The following is a 26,009-nucleotide window of genomic DNA, read 5'->3' on the forward strand; positions in this document are numbered from 1 at the left end:
AAAAGTCACATATTATGCAAAATACACTTCACCATGTTTTTCAAACACTAATATGTGTCCCTAGTCTGTCTATAAATCCCCAATTATGAGAAAAGTCCATCCTCTCTGTCTTTTGGCCTCTCCACCTTTTAGAAAATGTGTGCTCAAACAGGCTGTTTGGAGATTCACAAACATCACAAAGGGCAGTAACCCCTCCCCAAGGGGGGTGACACTCCCACAGCTAGGTGTTTGTTCTGACCTCTGAGTCTGACTTCTGAGCGTAAACAATAGGGCACGGTGCAAGAAAGCCAGAGTCATCAGGCCCACCAAGCCATTCCAGAGGGGCGTGGTCGAACACAGCTCACTTGCATTTAAAGCAACAGGCACAGAAACAGCCTGTTTTGAGCAGGGCTGAAATAGATGGGTTTATAGGCATGATCAAGTACAGGATCAGAGTGGACTTTTAGTCCACAAAAAAAAAAAAACATCACAGATATGTTTTGGAGAGCTCTGAGACTTATTTAAACTTGTTGAAAAGGAGCATAATATGCGACCTTTAAGCTGATGTCATTACCAGAAGGTCCTTACTTTTTTTTTTCAAAATAAAAGCAGGATTGAATTCAATCAGCAAGGAAAGTACTCTCAGCTTAAGACAGTACAAAAAAATAAAATAAAAGCTTAACGTTTATTTTTAAAAGTGAAATAATTAAATTTTAAAACATGGGATTAAAACGCAATTAACTATTGAAATTTAGCGATGTATCATGCTTAAAGATTTTGGTCATCTGACAGCCCAACTATACATATAACAATAATTTGTCTCTGGTCATTTCAAATGACAACACTAACTTTATGCTGAAACAAGTTTTGCTTAAACAAAGAAACATGAAACAACCAATAGTTTTTGAACTTTTTATTCATTCATGAAAAATACTTTTTATATATTTTGTTTTTTTTTCCCCAGTGTTGTGCATTTTCACAGTTTTAAATATTTGCCAGAACTGACCCATTTTCAAGTATTGGTGTAAAAGTCAAAGCTGAACAACAGAACACAAACTGCTTTCACTATTCCAGTGCTTGATTCCAGAAAAACAAACCAAACAACACGAGAAACACACATGGTTGCTCATATTTTCTTTTGTGCTACATTAAGGGTTGTTTTGAAACCACCGGGTTGCATTGATTTAATTTTGGAAGGAAGGAGAACGGAGAAAGAGAGTCTTACTTTTCTTTTTAATCGTGTAAAATCAAGAAGTAAAAGCAGGAAAATGAAGGCAGGCGGTCCTGAGTGTGAGCTTTGGGATGTGTTATTAATTCAAAGAAAGGGATGGTGATTCACTGATGTCTACTTGAGGGTTGAATAACAACATAAAGATCCGAAGAAAACGATAGCAGCCCTCAGAAGAACTGTAATGGTGTGGGTTTAGGAGAGGAGGCGTTCACTCGCTTGGCACCACCCCTTAAAGAAGATAACACGACAAAAAAAACAACTTACAAATTTCAAGTATGACTTTCCATCTTAAATACCAATATGCTAAATCAATAAAATTATCAAAATATACTAAAAACAGGCCTGTTAGTCAGTGCTCAGCAGTTTGGAAGCTTCTATAGTCACTAAGAATTTCCTACTGCATAGGTTTTGGCTTTGTCCAATTTTTGGCACTTTTGGCCTTCCATACAGCAAACAAACAAACTTAAATGTTGTTTTTCTGTGGCTTAGTTAGGAAGCACATATATTTTTAAAAGCTCTTCTTTTTGTCAACATAAAACACACATAATGAAAACACTTTAATCAGATGCACGCACAGACAGAAGACAGAACCCCTTTCCTCAAATATAACATGAAATGCTACTGATAATGTTGATCGGCATCTAATCAATGACGCCAACACTTCCATTTCGCTTTTAAATAACCACAACAACATAAAAGATACTTCTTGTTAACATCCGAGTGAACAAGTTTGTGTTTTGTGCATATGGCTGCGTAGCATGTGCATGTGTTCAGACGGGCCACGTGCAAGCCTGACAAACGAGTTCACACTGCCAATGTGACACCACTGTGACAATCAGATACCACGCCAGGCCTGCTCCTTTCATCCACCCCGGGGTGTTTGTGCGTGTATATGTGAGACCGAGCTCTGTCCCTGATTCCTGACAAGGACGTTACCTTCCATAAACTGTGTATGAGCGATTGAGGGAGAATCATGACTCAACAACAGTCCAAACACATCAGTGGAACTCCCCCGTCCCACCTAAATCCCTCAAATGGGATTTAACACACATGCTCACATGAACACACATGCATTGTGCGAGCCGCTCGCTCCGCATGTCAAGGTTTAATTGCATTACTTTAAGTCTACCTTGAGTACTACAGGTGTCCATAGGTCATCACCAGACTCTACAAGGCAGTCTGCCGTGCCAAAATAACCACGTACTACAAACAGGTTGGCGAAGGGTCGTGGAGTTCAAAACATGAAACATCACTTTTGTTTGCGGTTGACATCCAAGTTGTGCTTAGCAAAATGTCAACATTATTTCAAGCCGGCTTTAACGTCTAAATAGATTTAAGATGTTGTCATGCCTTCATATTAATTACCCCACACGCCGCTCAACTGTCACCGGAGTCATTTTAGGACCCTGGGCGACTCTCCTCACACAAACATCTTGACCCTAACTTTTGCTATTTGACTTCACTTAAACGTCACCTCTGACTCTTGCTAGCCCTAAGGTTAACACAGCACGCCGGAGCAGTGAAGTCCATCTAGGGCATGCAAGTGTGTCACTGCAGATCTAATTATGATAGCAGTCCTCCGGTAGCCTTTTAACTTCTCCTTCTCCCTTCACCCAGCTGAAACAAAGTAGAGGCTATCGTCGTTACACAACCGAACAGGATTGCTAATGTAGTCATGTGCATGTGTTTTGAAGTTATTATGTGGTGGGACGGAGGGGGGGGGGACGGAGGGGTGTAGCTGCTTGAATCAATTTGACAATATGAATTGATTTTTCGAGTCCAGTTAAAGCTCCTGTGAGGAATTGTTAGTTTGTGTCGATTTTCACGACGCCTGTCGACAAAGGCATCCCGATCGTCTCTCTGCTGATTTTGTCCTGTACCTGTGTATTATAGCCTAGTGTTTTTTTTCCTACACAAATACTGCTCACACATACACATACTGCTTCTTGTAGCAGTCAGCTGTAACCTACCACTTAGCAAGAATTAAGCCGTGGAAAAAGGATGCATGTTTATGACTTCATCTGACGCCTACCGCCCCTGCAGCCATTTCAAGCATGAACAACAACTGTATAGAAAAGATCAATCCTGTCGCTGATGGCCTCTTTTGCTTTTGTAGCTCATAAAGAGGCATACAAATTGAATTCAGTCCGTTTAAAAAATAGCTAAAAAAAAATCCTCACGTGAGCTTTAAAATTTGTGACTGTCTACATTTGCCTGCAGAGTTGTTAGCTTGCTGATTCTGCACAGTTAAATTTAACGTTATAATTTCACTGCAAACTCTATCATACTTTAAAAGCTGATGGGGTTTTTTTTGGCGGGGGGGGAATGTTTGCTATATTGACGAGAATTATAGGAGAATATTGATATAACTGTCATTGCTGCATGCGTAAGGTAAAGACGCAGCCATAGAGCGGTTAGCATAGCGTAGCCTAGCAAAAGACAGGGAACAATATCCGGTGAAGCAAACAGTTGTCATTTCAACTACTTTGTTTTGGTATGGATTCAAAAAAAGTGATATTAGTAAGCTTTACAGAAGCTTTTATACATTTTATTACATTTCGGACGTGGCTGTGTCCACCAGCAGTCTTGCTCGGCTAAGATAACTGCTGGCTGTGGTTTCATATTTAGCACTAGGAGTGGCTTAAACCTCCTCATGTGCAAGAAAGCAAACAGAAAGATTAACTAGTAGTTCATGTAGTTAAGTCCAGGTTTAAAAGAAATGAGCCAAAATCAAAGTAGTAGTAGAGTTTTTAACAGTGTAAAAAGAAACTCTGCCTGAACCAAGTTTGATGGATAAATGATGAACAGTTAAAAGCGAGAAACAGCCGCAGCTTCCTTTGAAAATGCATGCTCGGGTTAAGCTTGTATGCAGATTTTTTTCTTTGATAGGAGCCCATGAGCAGGAACCTGGTGGGAATACTGGACTTGCGAGATGTCTGCTGCTTCTTTAATAAAAGGGGAGTTTTGAAAAAAGACGTTTCTGAAAGTGTTTGTACATAAATTACTTATCAGCCGAATTTCTCTTTCTCATGATTGTGAGATGAAAAGCGTGTTAGAAAAGTTTCATTTTACCGGCCTCAAGGATTTAACCATTTATCAGGCGTCATCTCATTCATCATCGGTGTTTAGCTGAGCAGAGCTGTTTATTTATGCATGTTTGTGTCTTACATTTGCTGGCGGTGTAATAAAGGGAGACAGGCCCCACATTTCTGCAGCGAGAGCTACAACTGGCAAAGAGCGGAAGTGGGTCATCTATATGCCAACCGAGCAGCCGGGATCAAACTTGCATGCCTCCTCTGCTCTGCTTTTCAGCCTCGACAACAGACACAAATAACACGAAAAGAAAAGAGATGGGGAAGGCAGGGGGGAGAGGAGAAACACGGGTGTAGAGGAAGACTACAAATGAATGTTAACATGAACGACAAACATGTAACAATCTTAATAAATATAGAAAGAAAAGGGATGGTGTTGATTGAAGGGAAGGCAACAAAAATCAATGCAATGCGTCAAAGATTGTTGGAAGAATGGAGAAGAAAATAATTTGAAGTTAAGCAGATAACCTGCTGTATTTATTCTCCAGATATTTACCCTCTGAATGCATATTAATCAAAGTATTGATTATTCCAGAAATGCAAACACTGAGTCATTCACAGTGGCTTTGAAGAGGAGGCGAGACAGGATGAATGACAAAAAAAAAGGGGATGGAGAATTGAAAATGGGGCCCTGAGATGAAATGATTAACTGCAAGGAAATCTTGTTCTCGGATGTTGAATGCTCTAACTGCCTGTCGACCAATTATAACAAAAAACGAGGAGTACCTTTTATTACTTTTTGCTTTTGTTGTTATTGTTTTTCAGTTGCATAATGCACATGAAACACTGTTAGTTAGCTCGGTTGTACAGCAGTGGAGCTAGTTGTACTCTTGAGATGCTACATCTGTCACATATGCTGCTGAACCTAAAAGCCTGTATGTCACGTTTGTGTCTTCTTCTGTGGTGTTGTTCCTGTCCTAAACCCACACATACCAGCACCAACGGTCTGGAGGACACGGAACAATTGAGCAAAATACTGCATTGCACTTGGTTTAAGGCTAATAAGTTTGCAGTGGAAAACGATGTAAACTTAAGGCAGCATGGATTGAATGTCTTGCATGTGTTTAAAATAAAAAAAAGTACTAAAATCTAGTATGTCACCCAATACAATTTGTCATGTGTAGCACAGGACGAAATCGACGAAATAAATTCAATGCACTCTCCCAGCCTATAAATAAAAAAACACAATTGGTATTCATACACAAGGTTTGTGCATGTCCATGTATGTACCATGTATGCAGACATGGTCATAGACATGTAAATACTTAAATAAACATAAATCCATCCACACTAACAAACCCCAAAAAACACTTAGCCTATGCGGCCCAAAATATATAAAACTGAAATAAAAAACAAAGAAATTCTCTGGTTTTTCATTTTTGCAATAGTTTCATTTAGCACAGTGCGACCCGACCCGGTTTGAAGGTAGAATGGTTGCAGTTTGTTCACTCCAGTTTAAAGTAAAAGCCCTCAACCCTCAGCTGTTCTTCTCAGAGCTTGGTTCTTTGTCTCCGCCCATTCTTCCTTTCTTCAGCTGTTTTAAACATAAAAGAAAAGAATATCGAGGCCAAAAGGAGGGAAGAAGGTTAAAAAGCTGGTGACGAGCAGGAACAAAATAAAGACAACAACAACAAAATAAAGAGATGATACTGTTAAGGTATCCAAGGCCAGTCTGGTCAGTGAAACAGGTCAGTATTTGGGTGGGATGACCACCACAGGGTCACCATTCTTTGGCCGCCACATCAGCACCTGGGCATCATTGGCGTTAGGCTTGACCATGGCGTTACAGGGGATGGGCTCGTTCTTTCCCAGGATCTGAGGCTGCTCCTGGGCCACGGGCTCATTCAGGACAGCCCTTTCCCCCAGAGGATTCTCCGGGTCCACTTTTATGTGTAGCCGCATCCTCCAGCGAATTGTCTGAAGAACGAGTGTCTCTGACGTGGCCTGGTTGATCGCCACCAGCCAGGTCGTAAAGCTCTGGTCGCGGCGGATGCTGCTAAGCTGAGGCACATTGCAGTCGCTGACGGGCACGCCCCAGGTCACGCTGGGGTAGAAATTGTCATTCATGCTAACAGTGAACTTGCTGTCCTTCTTGGTGGGGCCGACGACGGTGCAGGTCTCCGTGGTGTTGCCGTACCAAGGGTAGTTGACCCCGTCTGAATCACTGATGGCCTGGATTTTCCCATCCCGGAGGTCGGGGAGCTCCCAACTTGACCTGAAAATTGAAAGGAGACACACGTCAAGCTTTACATATAGATGGGGCTTAATTACAACTTTGTTTTTTTCTGGATTTTAACTTTAGGCCATCTTCAACTTTTGCACTCCAGAAATATTCTAGAAAATTTCAGGCAGTTTGCCCCTGAAACTTTTCTGAGTTGCTTCTTCCAACATGTCCCTCACAGCTGGAAGTTTTCCCTGTCGGAGAAGGAGAATTTGAAGGTCTCAGGAGGCAAGACATGACGTACAAAGGACAATGCCAAGGTTGTGGATGAGCACCAAAGTCTGACGATCTGATGGAAGATTTTTGTCTTTATATTACTGCTACGTGAATGTATTCTCAGTACCAACGAACAAGTGAAAAGAACATGCTGAGTAGCAGAAAAGACAATGAAGCAGCTTCATTACTTGCACAAAGAACACACCGGTCCTGCACCAGTCACATGACATAAAAGTCATTACCCATCCCAATGGACTGCGGACATTTTCCCTGAATATTTCTTGCTGCGTTCACACGTCGACTAGGCCCTACTTCTTTTGGAAATTTTGCTAGTAGGCTAGCAGGTAAGATTCCAGATCAGTCAGTGTTCAGTCTACACATGCAGCTTACCAAGGAGTTTCAGGAGTTTTGTACATGTGGATAAAGGACTATTCTTTCCTTAGGCTGAGGCTGAGAAGGGGCCTCAAATTTGCTTGTGAAAGGTTGCATAATGTTGTCTTGTTGCACAGAACTACAATGTATGCACAAGAAGGGCTAACTGTAAGCAGTACAGGAAGTTTTATGTAAACTGAGATGGATGTTTCCAATTGGCAGTTTGGGTCAGAATTTTACTTTGCGTTTTCTTCCAAATAAGTTGTGCTTTTCCACCCGTCATGCTCTTTTCTCTTCTTATCTGATCATTTCTAATACCAATAAGAAATCAGCAGAAAATTATAAAAATAATACCAAAGTTTGGACAAACCACAACTTGAATCTTGTGCTCTAAACCAATCCAAAAGATTCCTCGTGTTAAAAGCCTTCACTGTCTAATCCTTTCTGTGTAGAGAATTAGCATCTCATTAGTCTAGTGACGCTTCCTTTCACAGAGGGATCACAGTTGGATCTTTCCACCAATTTTCTAACTGTTGGGTAGAAATACAAAAGAACAGTAAAATATTGTGACACGCACAGTAGGTGACCCTAAAACTTAAGTGACTTGATACCTCTACTGTGTCCAGTTATTGATTTTCCACGCACAGCAGGAACAAGATTACCTTTCATTCCCTGTGACTGAGGATCAGCAGGACTGACGAGATAACAGTGTGATCACCCAACACATGACTTCCTGGCTGCTTGGCCTGGCCTCACATTGTGATTTATGTATTCACCCAGGGGGCGGGGGGAGATTAGCATGTCGGGCATGATAATAGCTGGCCCGTGTGAGACTGTGTGTGTGTGGGTGTGTGTGAGTGTGCCACTGGGCTCTTGTGTGTGTCCATTTCTGTTGGAAAAAAAATCACTTAATCCTCTCAGCTGGTCCAAAACAATTTGCAGCAATTTTCCATTTTGTCATGACCTCAGACAACTCCAATATCAAAATACCAAAACATTACAACAAGTGAATTTACACATATCTTTCACAGGGAAAACTTTTCTTATTTCTTATTTGTGAGCACATGAAATTGAGCAAATGAAAATGCTTGTTTGTTTGACATGCAATCTGAGACCTGGCCCTGTATATGCAAAACTCCCGCCAAGACTGATAATTATCTAAAAGTAACAGAAACAGTCAAAGTGGAAAGCTGATGAACACTTATCCGAAACCAATATACCAGAGGATTCAACAGTGTGTGTGTGCAAAAACACATTCAGCATATGAGACAGCACACAGAGAAAGACAAGGAGTCATCTAGCCTCAAATTAATTGTTGAATTAGTATCTAATATTAACAAGAGTATATTCACTTAAAACCGCCTAACAGCTTTTCAATTAATTGGTTAGCTGTTTAGTTATCTTTAAAGTAATGGCTGTATTTCTAAAAAGAACATAAAATGATGAATAACGTAATCAGTGGAATTTGCAAACTAAAAGAAACAGTAGTATAGAAAGCTAGAAGTAATGGACAAACGGTTTAAACAATAAGCTAGCAGGCAAATAGTCTTTAGAATAATTTGGTGCTCAGTAGAAATAGCTTGTTCAAAGACGAAAAGCAGCCCCTTTGGATACACGGCTAAAGTAGCTATAGTGTGTTAAACAGTTAGCTAAAAGTTGATGAACGGTTACAGTCGTTAGCTAAAAGATATCAATTAACAGCAGACGAAAGGGGACGATTAAATGGAAAGCTAAAAGTGAAAACCAGTTGGCTTGATTGTAACTGATAAATGGTTACAGTTGTTAGCTAAAAGCTACCAATAAGCAGTTGGCTAAGGAAAAGGGATAATTATTTACGGTAGATTGCTGTAAAAGTGAGACACTGTTAGCTAAAAGAAATATGAAACAACGTCCAGTTTCCATGCAGATTAATTGAACATGTTTGCAACATGACTGGTGATGTTGATCATATGAGTTTAAAAAAAGTTGGAAATGAATACGGTAGCAAATGGTTGCAGTTTCCTGTTCATTTCTATGACTTGAAACCTGAAGTTTTTATCAGCCCCTTGGTTGACATGCCAAAACTGAAAGCTCTTTATCAAAGGTTTAAAAAAAATAAACATTATCATCTGGGCCAAAATTCATCAAGTCTCTCTCAAGTTTTACACATTACAGTACGGAAACCCTAGCAGCTCTGAACACATGCAAGAGACATCTTTATCTTTCTTACATCATATTCTCAATCTCATAAGATTGCACCAACTTTTCAGAAGTAAAGAAGTGTCAGGCAAAGACAAAACTAAAAAATAGAAATGGATTTCAAGACCTGAAATTCACCGAACTTCATCAGTGAGTAAAAAGAAGTTTTGAAAGCTGTCAACACTACTTCGCACATGGCATCACTGAGAATATTTTAGCAAAGTGGAGACAGCTCATTTCCTGTTTACGCCACTGACTGTCACCTCATAAATGTGCATAAGTTTGCATCTTTTAACGAGACATTATAAGGGCATTCAGAAGATGCTTAATTTCACAGATGGTGAAGATTGGGTCAACTTTGTAGGAAAATGGAAGTGATGAAATACGCATCCAAGGGAGTAATTAAACCAATTACAGCATGCTTGTGTCTCCACCTTTAAGTGTGTGAGTGTGTGTTTGTGTGTGTGTGTGTGCGTCTGCATCTGCATGTGTGCATGAGGCTATAATTGAGTATTTGGTTAAATAACTGCCTGGGAAGCCAGCTTCATCACTTATAGACTACCAAATACTCTATCAATAATTTTGACTTTTATTTTATTTTAGGACACATTACTCATCATACTAACATGACAGACGTGTTTCTCTGATGTACTCAGTGTAGGACGCTCAAAGGCGTTTTAATAGCCTACTGTAGCCTTCTGCTGTAATCCAGGTTTTCAAATTAGGAATAGGAAATCTGACAAATCTTCAGAAATGTCCCGCTCATCAATTGATCAGTAACTGTAGTCGATGGATAATAAAAAAACTGGAAGTGACAGAGCATAAATCAAGCTACTTGTTCAAAGATAACTTAACTGTTGGCTAGCTTACATTACTGTTAGCTAATAATGTATGAAAAGGCCATGTTAGCTAGACATTTTTTGGATGCCTAAGTTAACTATTAGCTTACAGTAGCTCAAGTGTTATTAGAAATGTTGATTTAGATTGAAATAGGTACTAAGTAGCTAAAAGAAATGTTAGCTGGGGCGCTGGTGGCGCAGTGGTTAGTGCGCGCGCCCCATGTATGGAGGCTGTCGTCTCGGGTTCACTTCCCCCACCTGTGGCTTCTTTCCCGCATGTCATTCCCTACTCTCTCTCCCTGATTTCCGACTCTATCCACTGTCCTATCTATCCATTAAAGGCACAAAAAGCCCCCCCAAAAAAGAAATGTTAGCTTACTAGTAGAAAGTTAACCAGGAATTGGTTGAATGCTTAATTTAGCTGATGTAGCCCTATATACGGTATTTTCCCGCTTTATTGTCGTTTTGCTTGCTGTTAAGCAGTAAATTCGCCTAATTGTTAAGAAATGTCTACTTCTGTGTGCAGACTCAGCATTAATGACAGTAGTACAGCATTTTAGCATGCAAAACTGAATTTGTAATGAAATTAAAAAAGCTGTATTTTTAATATGATGAATAGCCATACATTTGGTTAGTAGATTTGCAACTGATACATTTGTCTTTCAGTTTTTGCTCCACTTTTGTGGCAGCTTTTCATTCAATCATGTATACAAATACATTAGACGTCTTGTTTGTGTGTTTGCTCACACTCCTCACATACAGCCTGAACCTACAAAACTGTATCTTCTAAAAAGGGCAGTAGAGCAGACCAGAGTAAGGAGGAGAGGAGAGTCGACGAATGTGTCCAGAATCCCAAACACATCATCGAAAAGCCAAATGAGAAATCATCCTCATTACCGTCCTCAGCTGTTCTGTCCAATTACAGCACGCTGAAGCTTTATTGCCATCAAAGAAACTACTTAGTATGAGAATCTCAGTGAGAGCAGACTCATCCCTCGCATCCTAAGAGGGATTTAAAAAAATAAAACGAGCACTGAGAATTGTGGCCTTGGCTGTGGTTGTCAAGTTTTATGACTTTAATATATGAACATATAAAAGAACATTTTTTTGGAGCGCATGAGCTACAGGGGTTGAAAAATTAATGAAAACACTGCATGAACAGGGGATTTGCCTCCTGCAAAGGTGGGTCGGTGCATTCCAACACCCCTATATATTGTGCTATAGAGCCTATATACAAAGGTATCAGTTACATCACCGCTGGTTAGATCCAGCTTTTGATTCTTCTTTGTTGGTGTGCTGTGTAGTAACCATATTTTAAGTGATTTTTGACATATACTGAGAGCTACTTTTTTCCACTTTCAGATTTTTGGTTTATAAAATGGGTGAAATTCTGCTTTATGTTTTTTTTTAAAAAAAGTGAGGTTTTAAACGTGTCTTCCTTCCTGTATACAATCAAACATCAATATCTAAAAATAACTTGACAGAGGAACATGGCAATTAAACTTCAGCTCGATAAATCAATAAGTATTTCACAACCCCCAGTATAAATTGTAGCTAGAATGAAAGAGGGAATAACTGTAAATGCAGCACACACATTGCATTGATCTTACTGGACTTTTGAAGAGTGACGTCTCATTGTCCCTCTCACACACACACAAACACAACATGCATGGCCATACCGGGGTGGGGGTGTCAGGGAGGGAGCAGTGCCTCTAATCTTAGGCATGCAGCACTCACACATCCTCAGCTGCAAGTGTCTGCAGATAAAGAATATTCTGAGTACATGACAGATTGTGGTGTCCCACTACAGAATGAAAATAAACATTCAACCAATACATCTCTCATACGGTCGCATACTCTCTAAGCTTGACAACAAGAGCAGAACCTGTTATCACTCTACGTCTTTAGAATAATTACTTCATGTTGAATTACCTCATGCATGTCCTGTTTTTAACTGTTGTTTCAAAATATCTGTATATCGACAAGTGGAAGGTTCTAAAAGGTCAGAGCAATTATTTCCCATCACAGAGTCCTATTCTCAAATCTGTCAGGTTCTGAAGTACTTTGTAGCATGCAGGCACACAGCCACATACCCTCATACTGCAGATAACCGAGCTACCGGTTGAATATCAAAGTGCACACACACACAGACAAGTCAAGTTATTTTACCTTTTTAAGAAATCCTTTCCCCCTCCTGCCCAATACAGATGTAGACATTAGGAGTGCAATGCACGCTGTGCAATAAATGTTGTAGCCATACAGAAAGTTTCACTGCTTAAAAACTTCCACTGAAGAATATTTTTAGCAGTATTTGCATTTCAAAAAACAGGAAGACGAACAGTTTCACAATTCAGGCCTTGAAAATACATTCAAATACCCTCCTCGGCTCGTTTCAAGGGTTTTAGAATATATGTGCTAAATCAGATATGGGGGTCTCTCTGGATCTGAAATGTCGTCTTCTCAGATGGAAATTTGTTGATTGTGGAGTTTGTGACCTATATTCTTACATATTCGAAACATGTTGTTTTGATGGAAAGTGCTTCTTCTTCAAAACTGTCTTGAGTGCTTTCATGTTTCAATCAAACAATGCACAAAATGTTCTCATATACAAAATAACCAAACCAGAGCTAGAACCATTATTAACTGAATGATGACAGACAATCAGAAGGAATTTATCAACAATTATTTTGAGCATCAATTTAACTGTTTGGTCATTTTTCAAGAATAAATTTGAGAAATTGCTGCACCGCCTCTAAAGTTCAAGCCTTTTTAGATTTCTTGCGGTTTGTCATTAATGATTGTCAAACACAAAAAAATAAAATAAATGGGAATTGTTTCTGCTTTTTTTCCCTCCTTATATATGCAAAGCAGTGCTGTTGTTTCTGTGTAAAATGAATAGTTACTGACACATGTAATGCATGGAGAAGATGGCCTCACAGAAGACCTTTAAAAGCCTTATGTCACAGTAAACAACTTTTGATACTTACATCCCTTTGGTTCCATACGTGTTGTAGAACTCCATGTGGTTACAGGCTTGGATCCAGCCGATGGTCCATGTCTCTTTGCTGGCAACTGGCGGCACCAGGACCCGGGCACAGGCTCGGAAGTGCGGTGTCCGGTAGCGCAGGACCACACTGGATGACTCGTCGATGCTGGTGGGGTTGGGGTCGATGGAACTGTTCACCTCCAGGACGATGATACTGTCTCGGAAACTCTTGGGCTTACACCTGATACTCTGGATGCAGCCCATTGCATTAAATAGCAACACAATCCACAGTAACGTCCCGAGGTCTGGGGGAGAAGAAAGACGCATGGAAACAGCAAGAAAATTACCTCAGTTGAAAGCCCATCATAGTGTCCCAAGAAAAAAAAACTGAAAGGTGTTTATTTATAGCAGACTGTCTCGTAAAAAGCCATGCACCTTTTGATCAAAAAAATACTTTCACAAAAGACGAAAAAGAAGAGCCTAGAGAAGCTTTACATCTGTGGAGCGCATGCTTTCCGGTGCGTAAAAAGCAACTTCATCAAAGAAGCGCAGGTACAATACAATTCCTGATCCGTGCCATGATGTTTCCATGCTGTCAAGTTAGGTCATCGCCACATAAATGCGATTTATCACAGGAAGACTTGACCTGTGGGCAACGTGTATCCATTGGAAAAGGTGTGCGTAAAAGTCCTGGGTAATTATTGGCTGAATAATTTACAGAGGAAGCTACTGTTACACCTTGGCGTCAGGTTCTGTTTTGCGTAATTTAAAAAAAAAATACCCCAGGACTAACTGACGTCTGCAACTCTTATGTCCAGATGGTGACAAAAGTCATAATCACAAATTGCTCTGGACAGGGGGCACGCGGACGGCTAAAAACAGCAAATGGCAGCTCAGATGTGAGAGCTCACACTTAATGTGCAGCAGCCCGTTTAATCCGCCGTGGCCCCAATTCCTCACAATAAAAAGTGTAATTTGACGATTTAAGAGTGTTACACACTGAACGTGCGGATTAAAGGCTCATGCAGTGCAAGTGCATGAATTGTAGTCTATTTTTAGCGGACCAAAAAACAACATGCACTAAAAAAAAACAGAAGTCAACCTAAAAAAAACAAAAAACAAATTCACAGCAGGGCGAGATCCTGGAGGAAAAAAAAATTCAGAGTGAACGGTTTGCTCACAGTTGCTCGGTCAGAGAGGTAATTCCGTTATCTCCAGCACGCCGGCTCCCGTTATTCCTCCGCTACAGCTGCAACTGTATCTCACCGTCCCGCAGAGAGAGGTAGCATGTCCGAGAGCGCCGATCTCTACTCGAGTTTGAAATGGAGCAGCGCCGCAACATCCAGAGGACACCGCCGGGTCAACTTCAGCACCCATCTCAGCGTATCCATTCTTTTCTTTTTTCTTTTTTTTAATTTTTGAAAAGAAATAAAAACATGTTGACGTCTCCGGGGTGGGAGAAGTGTCCGCTCTGTCACATAGTTCGACAGACAAGTCGAGGTTCCTGTCTGCGCTCGGGAGGCTGCTCAGCCTAGATTCTTCCACGAGCTGTCATTTCTCCGTGCTCGTCCCATCGCTGCCACGGCAGGTTCACCCCCGCTACGGATTGGTCTCTCTCAGCTGCCTGAGAAGCAGCTTTATAAGTCTCTGTGAGACGACACTTCCGCTCCGAGCTACAGGCATGCTGGGATATGTAGGCGTTGTGGTGTCACTAGCACAATCTAAACTAACAGTGAGGGTCCCCACTTGATTCTTGAGAAATAATACCCATTGAAGAGGATTTTATTATTTATTTTAAATAGTGGAAATACAATTTAAACAAGATAGTACCTTTATTATTTAGTAAGTATTCCAATTTTAATATTTTAGCTGTTCATCTCACATCTTTAACATTGACAAGGGTTGATTACATTTTGTACACTGCCCTTTAATTTTTATACACTTTTTTTTAATTCGAGTACTATTACTAATAATAAAAATAAAAAAGAAAGAGGAGGAGGAGGCTGATGATATTTCATCTATTTCATCATCTATTAAACAGTAAAGTGGAGCTGATACCAAACCAATAACCTACAATACAACATGACACTTTATTGTCCCTTTGGGGAAATTTGTCTCAGACAGGTGTAATTCTGCTCAACTAAAAAAACTATAAAAGCAAACAACAATCCCCTTGTAAAAAAATAAGCACATGCTTATTCAAATAACAACAACATAAAAACATAAAAACAATAATCAGTAAAAAAAACAATAATCAGTAAAAAAAAAAGTTGTGATTTCATATTCCTCTCTCCAAGATAAATAACTTGGTAATAGTGGGTTGTTGTTTTTTTATTTACACTTCACTTGCCTACATATTATTCAACTTGTGTATATGTGGAACTGGTAGGCCTATTTGTTTTGTATGATTGCTATTTATGTACTATTTAATTTTCTCTTGTAACTGCAGGACACTATAATTTCTCTTAGGGGACATTAAAGTATAACTGAAATTGATCAGATTGTTTTTACAGTGTAAAATCATCTATAATACAAATAAAGTCCTCTAGGATTCAGTATTTTAAAGCACCTCTGAGTCTGGGTGGTTGACTAGTTGATGATGATAGGTTAGCAAGTACTGGTTTGTTTGTTTCTGTTGTCGCCATGTCAAGTGAAAAGCTTCTCCTTGCAGTGACCGATCATATGTTGCACATGTTTTGTTTTAAATCTACATTAACAAATTAATTTAGAAAATGTTCCCCTTGTGTCCGCCGGTCTGAACATCCACTCCTGTCCTGTCTGTGTCTGTTTAAGCACCTTGGAGAACTCCGCTCCACGCGAGAGCTCACCGCAGAGCAGGAATCAGGATCGTGCGTAAATTACGTCAAATCCGGAAGAAAGCAAATGCTGCACTGGACGGGGCTGCGCTGTCTTCACCCTTTGTTGACTATTCCAGCCGACTGTTAACTGTTTACGGGTTTTGCCTGTATCACTTCAACGGATTTATCTTCCTTCACTGCCAGCATATCAGAGGTGTTATGGAGGATTTAGATCAACTTTGAGATTCGGATTCGTCCTTCGTCTGGGTAAGATGAAAAACGCCGTGTGTTACGCATTTCTTGCAACATTTGTCCTGCTTGTTTATCGCAGCAACGCGCGCAGTAAAGCACCTGCGCTTGTGCCATGCTTTGCGTAACAAGATGTTGTTATTTTATCTCCATGCTGTAGATCTTGTTTCGCTGGATTTGCCGAGGCTGATGCCATCCAATACAGCGGCTCACGGTATAAACAGCATGGCCATCGCACATTCCAGTGGGTCTAAATATATCTATTAAGGCCAGAAGAAGGGGGAGGACTGGAGAAGGAAGTGTGTGGGGTCGGGGGGGGACATTTCACTGTCGTGGTGAATTCGCACCACTTGAACCGTCTTCCGGAGTATCAAAGAGGAGAACTTGGCTCTATACAAACATGCCCTCTGGTTACAATGTGAGATCCCGGGCTCGGGAGAGGAACAGCGTCCTGGGAAGACCTGAGTTCATGTCCCTGAACCAGCCGCCCCCCCGCGCAGGCTCCAGCAGCACCGGCGGCGGCAACAGCGGCGGCGGCGGCGGGCAGGGGTCGGGCCCGGGCCCCTCCGAGACCCGAGGCAACGCGAGACGACCGGGTCAGATCAAGCATCAAACCAGCCAGCCCACTGAGGATCCCGTCGACAACGGCAGCAAGGACAGAAGAGAGTCAGGCAAAATGCCCGAGGAGGACTGCATGCTGCTCAATCCTTCCTTCAAGGGGATCGCGAAGAACTCCCTCCTCGCCATTGACATCTGTCTGTCCAAGCGCATGGGGGTCTGCGCCTACACGTCTTCCTCGTGGGGGGGCTGCCGCTCCATGGTGGCCCTGTTGGCGCTCACCGGGCATGGCATCACGTGGATTATTGGCACTATTGTGTGCCTCACGAGGAGTAACACTCTGGCCGGGCAAGAGGTCCTGGTCAACCTGCTGCTCGGTAAATGTCACAACAACACTCTGCACATATCTTAGCAGCGGGTTCAATACCCACAATGCACCACGAAGGTGGATGACTACTTTTAACCTAACACACATTGGCTGTGTCCAAAAAAGCCTCATACTGTTCTTGTGAAATATGACGTCACAATAAGGAGTGTGTGCATCCAAATTCCTTGTATGCAAGAAGTCACCGGCTGTAAACTAGATGGGTCAGATTTTTCTTTTTTTTTAAAGCAGATACAGGAGCTCACTTGTCATACTCAACTGCTCCACAATGCATTGCAGCTCTTCAGTCTATCCAGCCATCCAATGAACAGCATACAAATACAAATAACTGTACTGTAAGGCTACTGTGTCCGAAAACCACAAACTAACATACTGCCATACTCAAACAGTATTTACTGCATTCTGCCTACTAATGTTACTAACTAAAATGTTTCAGAGAACGGTTCATCTCAATTGTATGCCACTAGTTGGCTGGCTGGCGAGCTCCCCCATTGGTTAGTCGGAGGGCCGCAATGCATTTTGGGGCAGTTTAGTATGAGCAGTGTGTTCCTATTTTCGACTTAAAAAGTCTGTCCATTTAGTTTACATCGACGCATTTCTCACACACACAAAATTTCATGCTTTGATTAAGATACTACATACTCAATGTGACGTCATATTTAGTATGAAAGTATGCAGTTTTGAACATCGCCTATAATACATTTTATATGTGGTAAAATAATATTCTAATAAGTAATGAGCTTGTTTTTGTTGTTAAAGGAGCAATATGTAAGATATCTACTGAATTTGATCTTAAAATGACATCATCAGACATTAAGGAAACAAACATAAGCAGGTTTTTTTTTGTAAAATGTCACATTCCCATCTCATTTTAACAGTCAAATGTGTCCCTCATTTTGAGTATTTGTTGTGGGAAATGTAAGAAAAGGGCTGTCTGACACCTACCCTGCTGCAGAGGTTTCACACTTAAAACATGACTACATAGAAATAACCAATCTTCTTCCTGATGGCCTTGGTTGCTTTTATAGGTCATACAGTGGCATCAGTGTTAATTTCAGTCGCTTTAATAAACAGCTAAAAGTTCCTCGCAGTAGCTTTAAAGAGTCCTGACATAAGTCCACCATGAGTAAGATCTTGGCAGCAATAGAAAGGAAAAACTTCAATCTAACAGGCAGAACCGGACTCACTGGTCGATAGCCATCTACCGCCACTGTAGATAGATGGCTATGTAGATGTAGAAACACTGTACTGTGTTTTAAAGCAGGTGCACATGCGCGCACACTTACACAGTCTGGACCCCAAAAAACAGATTATGCACCAAAAAGTAGTTGAAATCTGCCGGCTGTAGCTACAACGAACTCCGATTAGAAGCTAGTAAATCCCTGGATTTAGCACACTGTTGTATTGTGTTTGCGACACTGTTCAGCCTCGAGGATTTGGTCATTATTTGTAGATCCAGGATCATTGGTAGCCTATTTAAGTCCGTCTGGAGAAAATCTGCACGAGCACTGAACTGTGGGTGGGGGACTTGTATTTAATAGTGACTGAAATTCTGTTGTGTTTTCATCTAAGAGAAAAGTAATCAGCCTCGACCGGCCCGTCAGCGCTGGTTTAATTCAGTCCAGCACCATTAGAATATGAGCTATGCAGTGCAGAAACACTTCCCTTAAAATGTTTTTAGAAAGCCGAGTTTATTCACACAATGGCTTGTACTGTCTAAAAGACTACTGAGCATGCCTGAGACTCCACTGCAGACCTTGGCTGTGCAGAGGATGTTCCCTTCCTTATCAAGTGCAGTGTACTGTTTGGTTTTAGACTTCTGTGAATCTCGCTTAGTGCACTTTTCAAAGAAAACATATTCACTTCACATCATGCACAATCCATTAATTCAGAAGGGAACGATGTAGACATCTGGTAGATGCTCAAGGCATAAAATGGTGCTAAAACATCCCGGTCCTGTTTTCACTTTTTATAACCTCAGCATGAAGGAGGTCCTTTCAGAACAGTTTACTCACAAACATGTGCTCTGTTTCAATATTTTATAGTTTGAAACTGGAGTGCCACAACGTTTTAAGCATAAAAATGTGGTGAAACAGACTTGCATGAAACCCTTTTCAGAAATTCACCAACTTTCCCCTAAAAGTTTATACTTGATATATTAATGGAAGATTTTCAAATCATGTTGCGTCAGTTAAAAGCCGCTTCTTGTAAATTCTGTGCGATACAAACACATGATTGCAACAACATCCATGCCATTACTTTCCCCACTTGTGCAAGGATAAACGAGGCACAGCCTTGTGTGAAACGCCAAACTACTTTGTACTGTTGTTGAGACCTCAGGGAGGGTTCGAGGCCATGCTCACACAGCTGTTGTCTTTGATTAATCTTTCATCATGCTCCGTGGAGCACACAGATAACTCAGTATCTCGAGTTTTATTACCTGTGTGCAGCTCTTCACTTTCTGTTAGTAAAAGATTCCACAACACCGCAATCTTTAATGCGCCTTTTATCACTTATCATGTCCTTATTTACAATTTTCTAGATTGATTATGTTGCTGTTTTGGTGTGAAAGGAGTTGCTGCTAGTATAGGGACAAAACCAGAGGAAATAATGTCCCTGCCTCTAGAACACCCCTTAACTCAAATATATTTGTTGGCTATTTTTGCCTTTAATAGATAGGACAGCTGAGGAGATACAGGGAATGCTGGGAGGTGAGAGTGGGGGTCAACACCTTTTTAGGTCAATTAAAAGTCCAGCTGTGGTAGCATTTATAGGATCCTATAAATTTAGGGGCATGTTGACTCCCTCTGGAATTTGACCTCAGAAGAAATATCATAAACATCTTAGCTTGGTATTATCAGACACAATGGGCATTATTGGATTTCCTCACAATGCAAGTGGATCTGTGGCAGCCGCACCAATTATCTGACCACAACTGTTGGACTTTCCATCCTCAATATAGCAAGTTCCCCCCTGAACAAATCCATGTTCAGCACTTAGGATGTGACTCACCAATGAGGAGTGTTTGACTTCTCTAAACAGGTTTTGTGTCGTTGATAACTGCGCACTGACCAACTTAGGAGTTCACATCAAGGGCTGGTTGAGCTCGTGCAACGTGGCAGACTTGAACAGAAGTTGGAGAAGGCAATGGTTGGGATATATTTGGAAAAGCTATGGTGCTATAAAAAGGCTTCTGTAAATGTCTGGTATGTGTACTCAAAGCAAGTGCTACCAGTATTGTATGCCTTATTGGTTATTCTTGGTCACCAGGATATCTGTTTACATGGGAACAACAGTTGTTTTCTACTTCACAGTATATGTGATTAACATTATAAAAAAGTCCAGATTGTTCCAATGGGGCCGTTTGTTGATCTTGTAGGTTATTAATCTATTTTTTAATTAAATTACCATTATGCTTTCTGACATTGTTCACAGATTAGCCAGACTAGGCTGTATTTGGGCATAAAAGTTGCTTGGAGCTAAATGTTAACATCAACATGCTAACATACTGTAAACTACAATGCGGACATGCTGATCTCTTTTGTAGCTCTCCAGAGAAATTCAAGTCTCCCAGTTTCTGACTCCATCCACTGTCCTGTCTCTAAAATAAAGGCTTAAAAAGCCCAAGAAGTTATTGTTTTCAAAACCTTTTACTTTTTAATACCAGGTGTTTTAAACCAATATGCTCTCTGTCATTGAATCAGTCCTCCAGGAAGGGCATTTGTATAGAGCGGGGGGGGGCAACTGGCGGCCCGGGGGCTACATGCGGCCCCCATCAACCCTCAATGTGGCCCCTCAAGTCAATTTTTGCATATCAACTAATTGGAAACATTGAAGAAAACATGACAAAAATCTGCCATGAAATCATGAAAACCAGAAATATGTCCATAATAATATTTGGTCACTGGTATATGTCGAGTTAAATTTGAGACATAATTGACTGTAATCGTTTTTGTGTACTACAATTTGGCCCTCTGGCAGTGAGAATTCATTAAATGTGGCCCTTGCTGTGACCAAAGTTGCCCATCCCTAGTATAGAGTCATTGAAAGAAAGTCAGTGAAGGAGAAGTGTTACCTCGGCATAGAGCATGTTTGAAAGTCCGTGTTATATCCATTTTGGGTGACATCTTCGTTGCTGTCAGGCCGATTCCCGGTTGGATTTGTTTATTTCCCTGTTCCTGGCGGATCAGCTGATCCCTGGAGTCAGGAGATGCCGGTCGCAATGGAGCAAAGCCCAACTCTGACTTAACCTCCTGACTGACTTAAAAACTGGTACCGTGAGTACCTGCTGTGTCTTTTGTTTGTTTGTGTTTTGATTGTCGCACCGCTGGTTTTCTTTTGAGTTTGTTTCCTTATTTGTTTTCGTGGCCCTGCGGTAAAACCCGGAGCGGAGTTTTGGTTTTGCAGTTTGAACATTGGACTGAAATGGACTGAACTGTGGGTTGTGGGTATACCGGAGCGGACTTTTGAACTTTGCTTTAGAAACACAGATTGTGAAAAGCGCACACACATTGCGCACATTCATTTTGTTTGCGGTGTGGTTGATACATATATCTATACATACATATATAATATATATGTATATATTTGAAAGCGCATTGCTGTTTTGTTTGATTGTTTTGTGGCTCTTGCTTGTGTCATATTTTGTGCAGATTGACTATTATTTGTTTGCATTTAATTTTTATTTGTCAGACTTGACTCTGACTGGCACCCCAAATTCAAACCTTGTCAAACCTGCTACAGATTGATCGTATCAAATAGTACTGAAGTTTTAGAAAAAAACTTTAGATCTTACACACATATTTTTAACTAAAAGCTTCCACAAACTAAAGAGAGGACACTGTCTTAATCACACATACAGGGCGGCAACGTATCCGTACCCAGAAATTGCCTTTGTATTGCAACATTATATTGTTGTGCAATTCCGACAGAGTCGGGGAGTTTGTTGGAAAGTTTTGCCGATGAACAGCATGGAATTACCCAACGTTGGGTGCCTATGACTTACATTTTTATTGCCATGGATTTGAAACAGATATCAATATCACAGCCTAAAGGAAAGCTTCTGAAGCACATGGTCAATTAAGGAAGTTTAATATGGTGCAAACAGACTGATGTTTCGACACAGGCAGCAGGTGTCTTCCTTCAGAGTCAACAGGGAACGATGTGTGAATGGCTTCTTTAAAAAGTCATTGACAGTTTTATGGAGGCTTATTCAATACGTCACTCATGCAGCTCATATGATACCACAATTAAAGCTACAAAAACATCTTAATAAACATCTCAGAACACAAATCAAAGAAAACAAGAAAATGTATTTCTTCATTAAGACCGTCTGGCTTCAGTTGGTGTTCAGTGTAAATATCAAGGAAGCTTCTCTCCGGAGGAGTTTAGTAATAATTTCACCGCCTCTTGATGATGGGGAGATTCCCTCGAGCCACCAAAATTTTAGAGCAGCCTCTTAACCACACAAGTGGTGGACAAACAGGCAGATTATTCCCCTCTAAAAGACGTTGATAGTTTTCTTTAGATAGATGTCCTCGACTTGAGATGTAAAGTTAACCAATATTTTAGAAAAAAAAACCCACAGATTTGAAAAAAAGCCCCAAACAGAAAATGAACTTGTGTAGCAGAACGTCTTCTGTTGTCCATCTTCAATATTTCCTCAGATGTTTGGATACATCTAAAGGTCGTGTAGATTAAGTTAGAACAAGATCAACATCCGGCAGCTACATCAGTAAAATGCTGTTTTGATGTGTCAGTATTTACATCTTTTGCTTTCCGCGTTGGTTCTACATTCACTGATACTGATCTGAATCCCTTCTTTCATGACAGCCCTCATTTTTGACGTCATAACCGTGGCCGGAGTTCAGAGACTGGTGAAGCGCAGAGGGCCCTGGGAGATGATGCCGGGCTTCATGGACTGTGTCGCCATGGACACCTACTCCTTCCCCGCCGCTCACGCGAGCCGGGCGGCCATGGTGTCCAAGTTCCTGCTGTCCCACTTGGTCCTGGCAGTGCCGCTCCGCATCCTGCTGGTGCTGTGGGCCTTCCTGGTGGGCATGTCCCGGGTGCTGCTGGGAAAACACCACCTAACTGATATGGTGTGTGGGTTCGCCCTGGGCCTGCTCCACTTCAGCTTGATGGAGACGGTGTGGCTCTCGTCAAGCATGTGTCAGACTCTGATTTCCATTAGCACGCTCAGCTGGAGCCCCTTTTTCTGAGGCTTTTCCTATAAGGCTATGCTAGCACGCAAGGCTGATTTGATACACTAACTCTGCTATGGAAGGGTCTTGTAAGGATATTTTTGAATTGCAGGTTCTGATAAAGAGGAGCCTTAATATTCGGAGTAGGATGCTGGCTTGCATGTTACATCAAAGACAGACTGGTCGAATGATCGTAAAGACCTCCAAAATGCTGCATAAATCTTACTTTCTTCAATCAACTCTATTAACACGTTTACTGCTCTTTTATTTTAATAAAGTACTGAAGAAGAAATTAGCTGCAAAACTGGCAATGATGTGAAAAAAAAGTACATTACATTTTTATGACCACGCCTCATTTTGGCCTCTCTGGACATGTTCAGATTTGTTCAGCTTGCCTTTAACGTAACACTCTACACTACAATGCTGCGTTCATGTGCTCATCAGACGGTCCCAGTTTCCGAGGTGGGAAGTCGTTCTTCCAACTTCACGTGTGTCCGCGTCGTTTCAGTTCGGAAAGTCGGAATGTTGTTACAACAGCGTGGATTGCCGCGAAGAAGATGTGAGGAAGGTCTCTGTTACGAGTTATATTTAAGAAAACGTTGATGTGCAATACGTGAATTATTTAAAAAGTATCTTAACATTAACAAAAAACGATTTTGCCCCCCATGTGATGACGATCAGACGTCAATTCAGCAAGTTGAGGACCTAATACGAAGTGCGTTTTACAACTCGGAAAGTCGTTTTTTTCCAATGCTTCCGACATCCCATGAATGCACCATGGCAGTTAAAGGCAGGGTTGGTAATTTTTTTCCAGAAACACTTTTTTAAGAATTTTGGTTGAAATTGTCTTTAGGTCCTGACAGAAATTAATAACTCATGTGCTCTGAAAAAAGGAACAAAAAAAATCTGTCATCTGTAGCATTTGTAAGAATGTAAAAACGTCAACCAATGTCTGCCACGAGGTACCAATCTGATGAACCAATCACACGCCTCCCTGCTCGTTCTCTACCCCTCGCGTGCTCCAGCCCACACTCAAAGCGCGCCACAGATGATGGAGTTTATACACTGAGTTCACTTACCGCTGAATGAGACATGAGATGACGTCGTTTCTACACAATGCAAGCGATGAGCTGAGGTCCGCTTCTGGAGCAACGGCGGTCGTGCATCTAAGTGAGGGGGGCGTGGCTTTAGAGGGAGCACAGAGGGGAGGGGGTGCAGACGTAGCACTGAGGGAATGCTACTTTCAAAATCATGCTTGTTTTTCCAAAATTACCAACCCTGCCTTTTAACAATTGATTTAACATTTCAAATCATTTCAATCACGTGTAATCATTACTATACATCATAAGGAAACACTTTGTTTAATCATCTTACTCGTTTGATTTGTGGCTAAATGATCTGTGTGGTATTGAATGCGTATTACTCACATCACTGGGGTTTCCACTCTTAATCATATTAATTAGATAAGCTATAAAGCTATTTTTGCTTCTTCTTGAAAAGGCATTGAATGGGCGGTAAAGCGACCTCAACCCGTCTTGACATCTTCTATTTATTCTCCTGTATTCCTGTAATCTCGCACAGTACGCATACTGATACTGTTAATGCTAAACTGACCCTCTTTCTGTTTACCAAATTCTCTCTCTCGTGTGTGTGTGTGTGCCTCTTCCTCTTTAGCCTTCTTTCTACTTCCTCCTCCTCTGATCCCTCTTCCTCTTTTCTCACTCTTATCTTGTTATTTTTGAATTGTCGTGCTTTTATTTGAAACTCTTACAGGAAGACACGTTGAAAAACACTGAACAGAGTTTGGTGCCTGAGACTGTAATAATGGATGTAACACTAAAATAAATCAAGTGACTGTTTTCCTACCTGGCATGACTACCACGTTTCTGATGGAGAAACTGTTCTTTTTTTTTTGTATCTTCAAACAAAACATGGACTTGTTTCTGATGCTGCTGAATTGTTGGATGCCCGTGTAAAGAAATGTTGCGCTTGCACCGAATTTGATATTTTTCTTAAATGGTTAAATATAATTTTCATTAATGTGCTTTCATTCTTTTTATTGGTTATTTTTCTGTTCAGTGCTTTGATATCAGGCGGTTGCAGTCAGTACATTTGCTGTACAGATGCGTAGGATTCTCAGTGAAGTTTATTCTTTGTGGCCCATAAAACAACTAAACCATCTGTGGAGGTGTGTGTGTGTGAGAATGTGGCATCTTAAAAACATTTGTTGAAAAAATGTAACATTTATTTGTGTGTGTGTTTTTTTTTTTTGTTAAAGTTCACTTGAATTCAATCTTGTGGCACCGCTATTGAGGTGCGTTGGTTTGGTGTGTAAATACAATTTGTGTACATTAGTTTACTTTTATTATTAAAAGGGATCTGTACATCATGTTTTTACTCTGTTGTTCCATCTCATTAATAAAAGGAGTTGGGCTGTCAGTAAAGCACTGTTCATTTTTCTTTTTCTTATTATCTGATAGAAAAGATGCAAGGATTGTGGATAAATAGTGGTTACTGTGTACTGTCTGTCTGTGCTATCAACCAATCAACCAATCATCATTTGTAAGAGCAGGTAAGAGACCTTACTCATTGTTATGTTAATAAAGTCAAATGGGATGGGGGGAGGTGTCGGGATAAGAAGCAGGAAGGAAAGTTTTAAGTCTATTCTAAAAAGTACAGTGTGTCCACCTCCCAGACCCTGA

The 26,009-nt window shown here is 40.9% G+C and overlaps 2 protein-coding genes across 4 annotated transcripts; one reads left to right on the forward strand and one right to left on the reverse strand.

Moving 5' to 3' along the window:
* Positions 1-877: 877 nt before the first annotated feature.
* On the reverse strand, positions 878-24,958 carry fam78ab (family with sequence similarity 78 member Ab). Of its 3 annotated transcripts, none has more exons than XM_020638388.3 (3): positions 24,387-24,958; positions 13,116-13,419; positions 878-6,517 (listed from the first exon to the last, which is right to left on the reverse strand). In XM_020638388.3, the coding sequence occupies exons 2-3, from the start codon at positions 13,376-13,378 to the stop codon at positions 5,992-5,994; spliced, it is 789 nt and encodes a 262-aa protein (XP_020494044.1). In that variant the 5' UTR covers positions 13,379-13,419; positions 24,387-24,958; the 3' UTR covers positions 878-5,991. The 3 variants fall into 3 exon arrangements, with proteins under 3 accessions (XP_020494044.1, XP_020494042.1, XP_020494043.1); XM_020638386.3 differs by lacking the exon at positions 24,387-24,958 and adding an exon at positions 21,180-21,369; XM_020638387.3 differs by lacking the exon at positions 24,387-24,958 and adding an exon at positions 14,296-16,002.
* On the forward strand, positions 16,503-25,751 carry LOC109987344 (inactive phospholipid phosphatase 7). The gene is made up of 2 exons (XM_020638385.3): positions 16,503-17,096; positions 22,937-25,751. The coding sequence occupies exons 1-2, from the start codon at positions 16,562-16,564 to the stop codon at positions 23,323-23,325; spliced, it is 924 nt and encodes a 307-aa protein (XP_020494041.2). The 5' UTR covers positions 16,503-16,561; the 3' UTR covers positions 23,326-25,751.
* Positions 25,752-26,009: the final 258 nt, after the last annotated feature.

This window comes from Labrus bergylta, chromosome 17 (genome assembly GCF_963930695.1).
Source record: "Labrus bergylta chromosome 17, fLabBer1.1, whole genome shotgun sequence".
Taxonomy (NCBI): domain Eukaryota; kingdom Metazoa; phylum Chordata; class Actinopteri; order Labriformes; family Labridae; genus Labrus; species Labrus bergylta.

Excerpts from the sequence above, each read along its gene's own strand:
- LOC109987344 (XM_020638385.3), top strand. The coding sequence starts at position 16,562 with ATGCCCTCTGGTTACAATGTGAGATCCCGGGCTCGGGAGAGGAACAGC. Across the intron at positions 17,097-22,936 it reads CCTGGTCAACCTGCTGCTCG|CCCTCATTTTTGACGTCATA; the intron begins GTAAATGTCACA and ends CTTTCATGACAG.
- fam78ab (XM_020638386.3), bottom strand. The coding sequence starts at position 21,231 with ATGTCACCCAAAATGGATATAACACGGACTTTCAAACATGCTCTATGC. Across the intron at positions 13,420-21,179 it reads CAAACATGCTCTATGCCGAG|ACCTCGGGACGTTACTGTGG; the intron begins GTAACACTTCTC and ends CTTCTCCCCCAG. Across the intron at positions 6,518-13,115 it reads ACGTATGGAACCAAAGGGAT|GTCAAGTTGGGAGCTCCCCG; the intron begins GTAAGTATCAAA and ends TTCAATTTTCAG.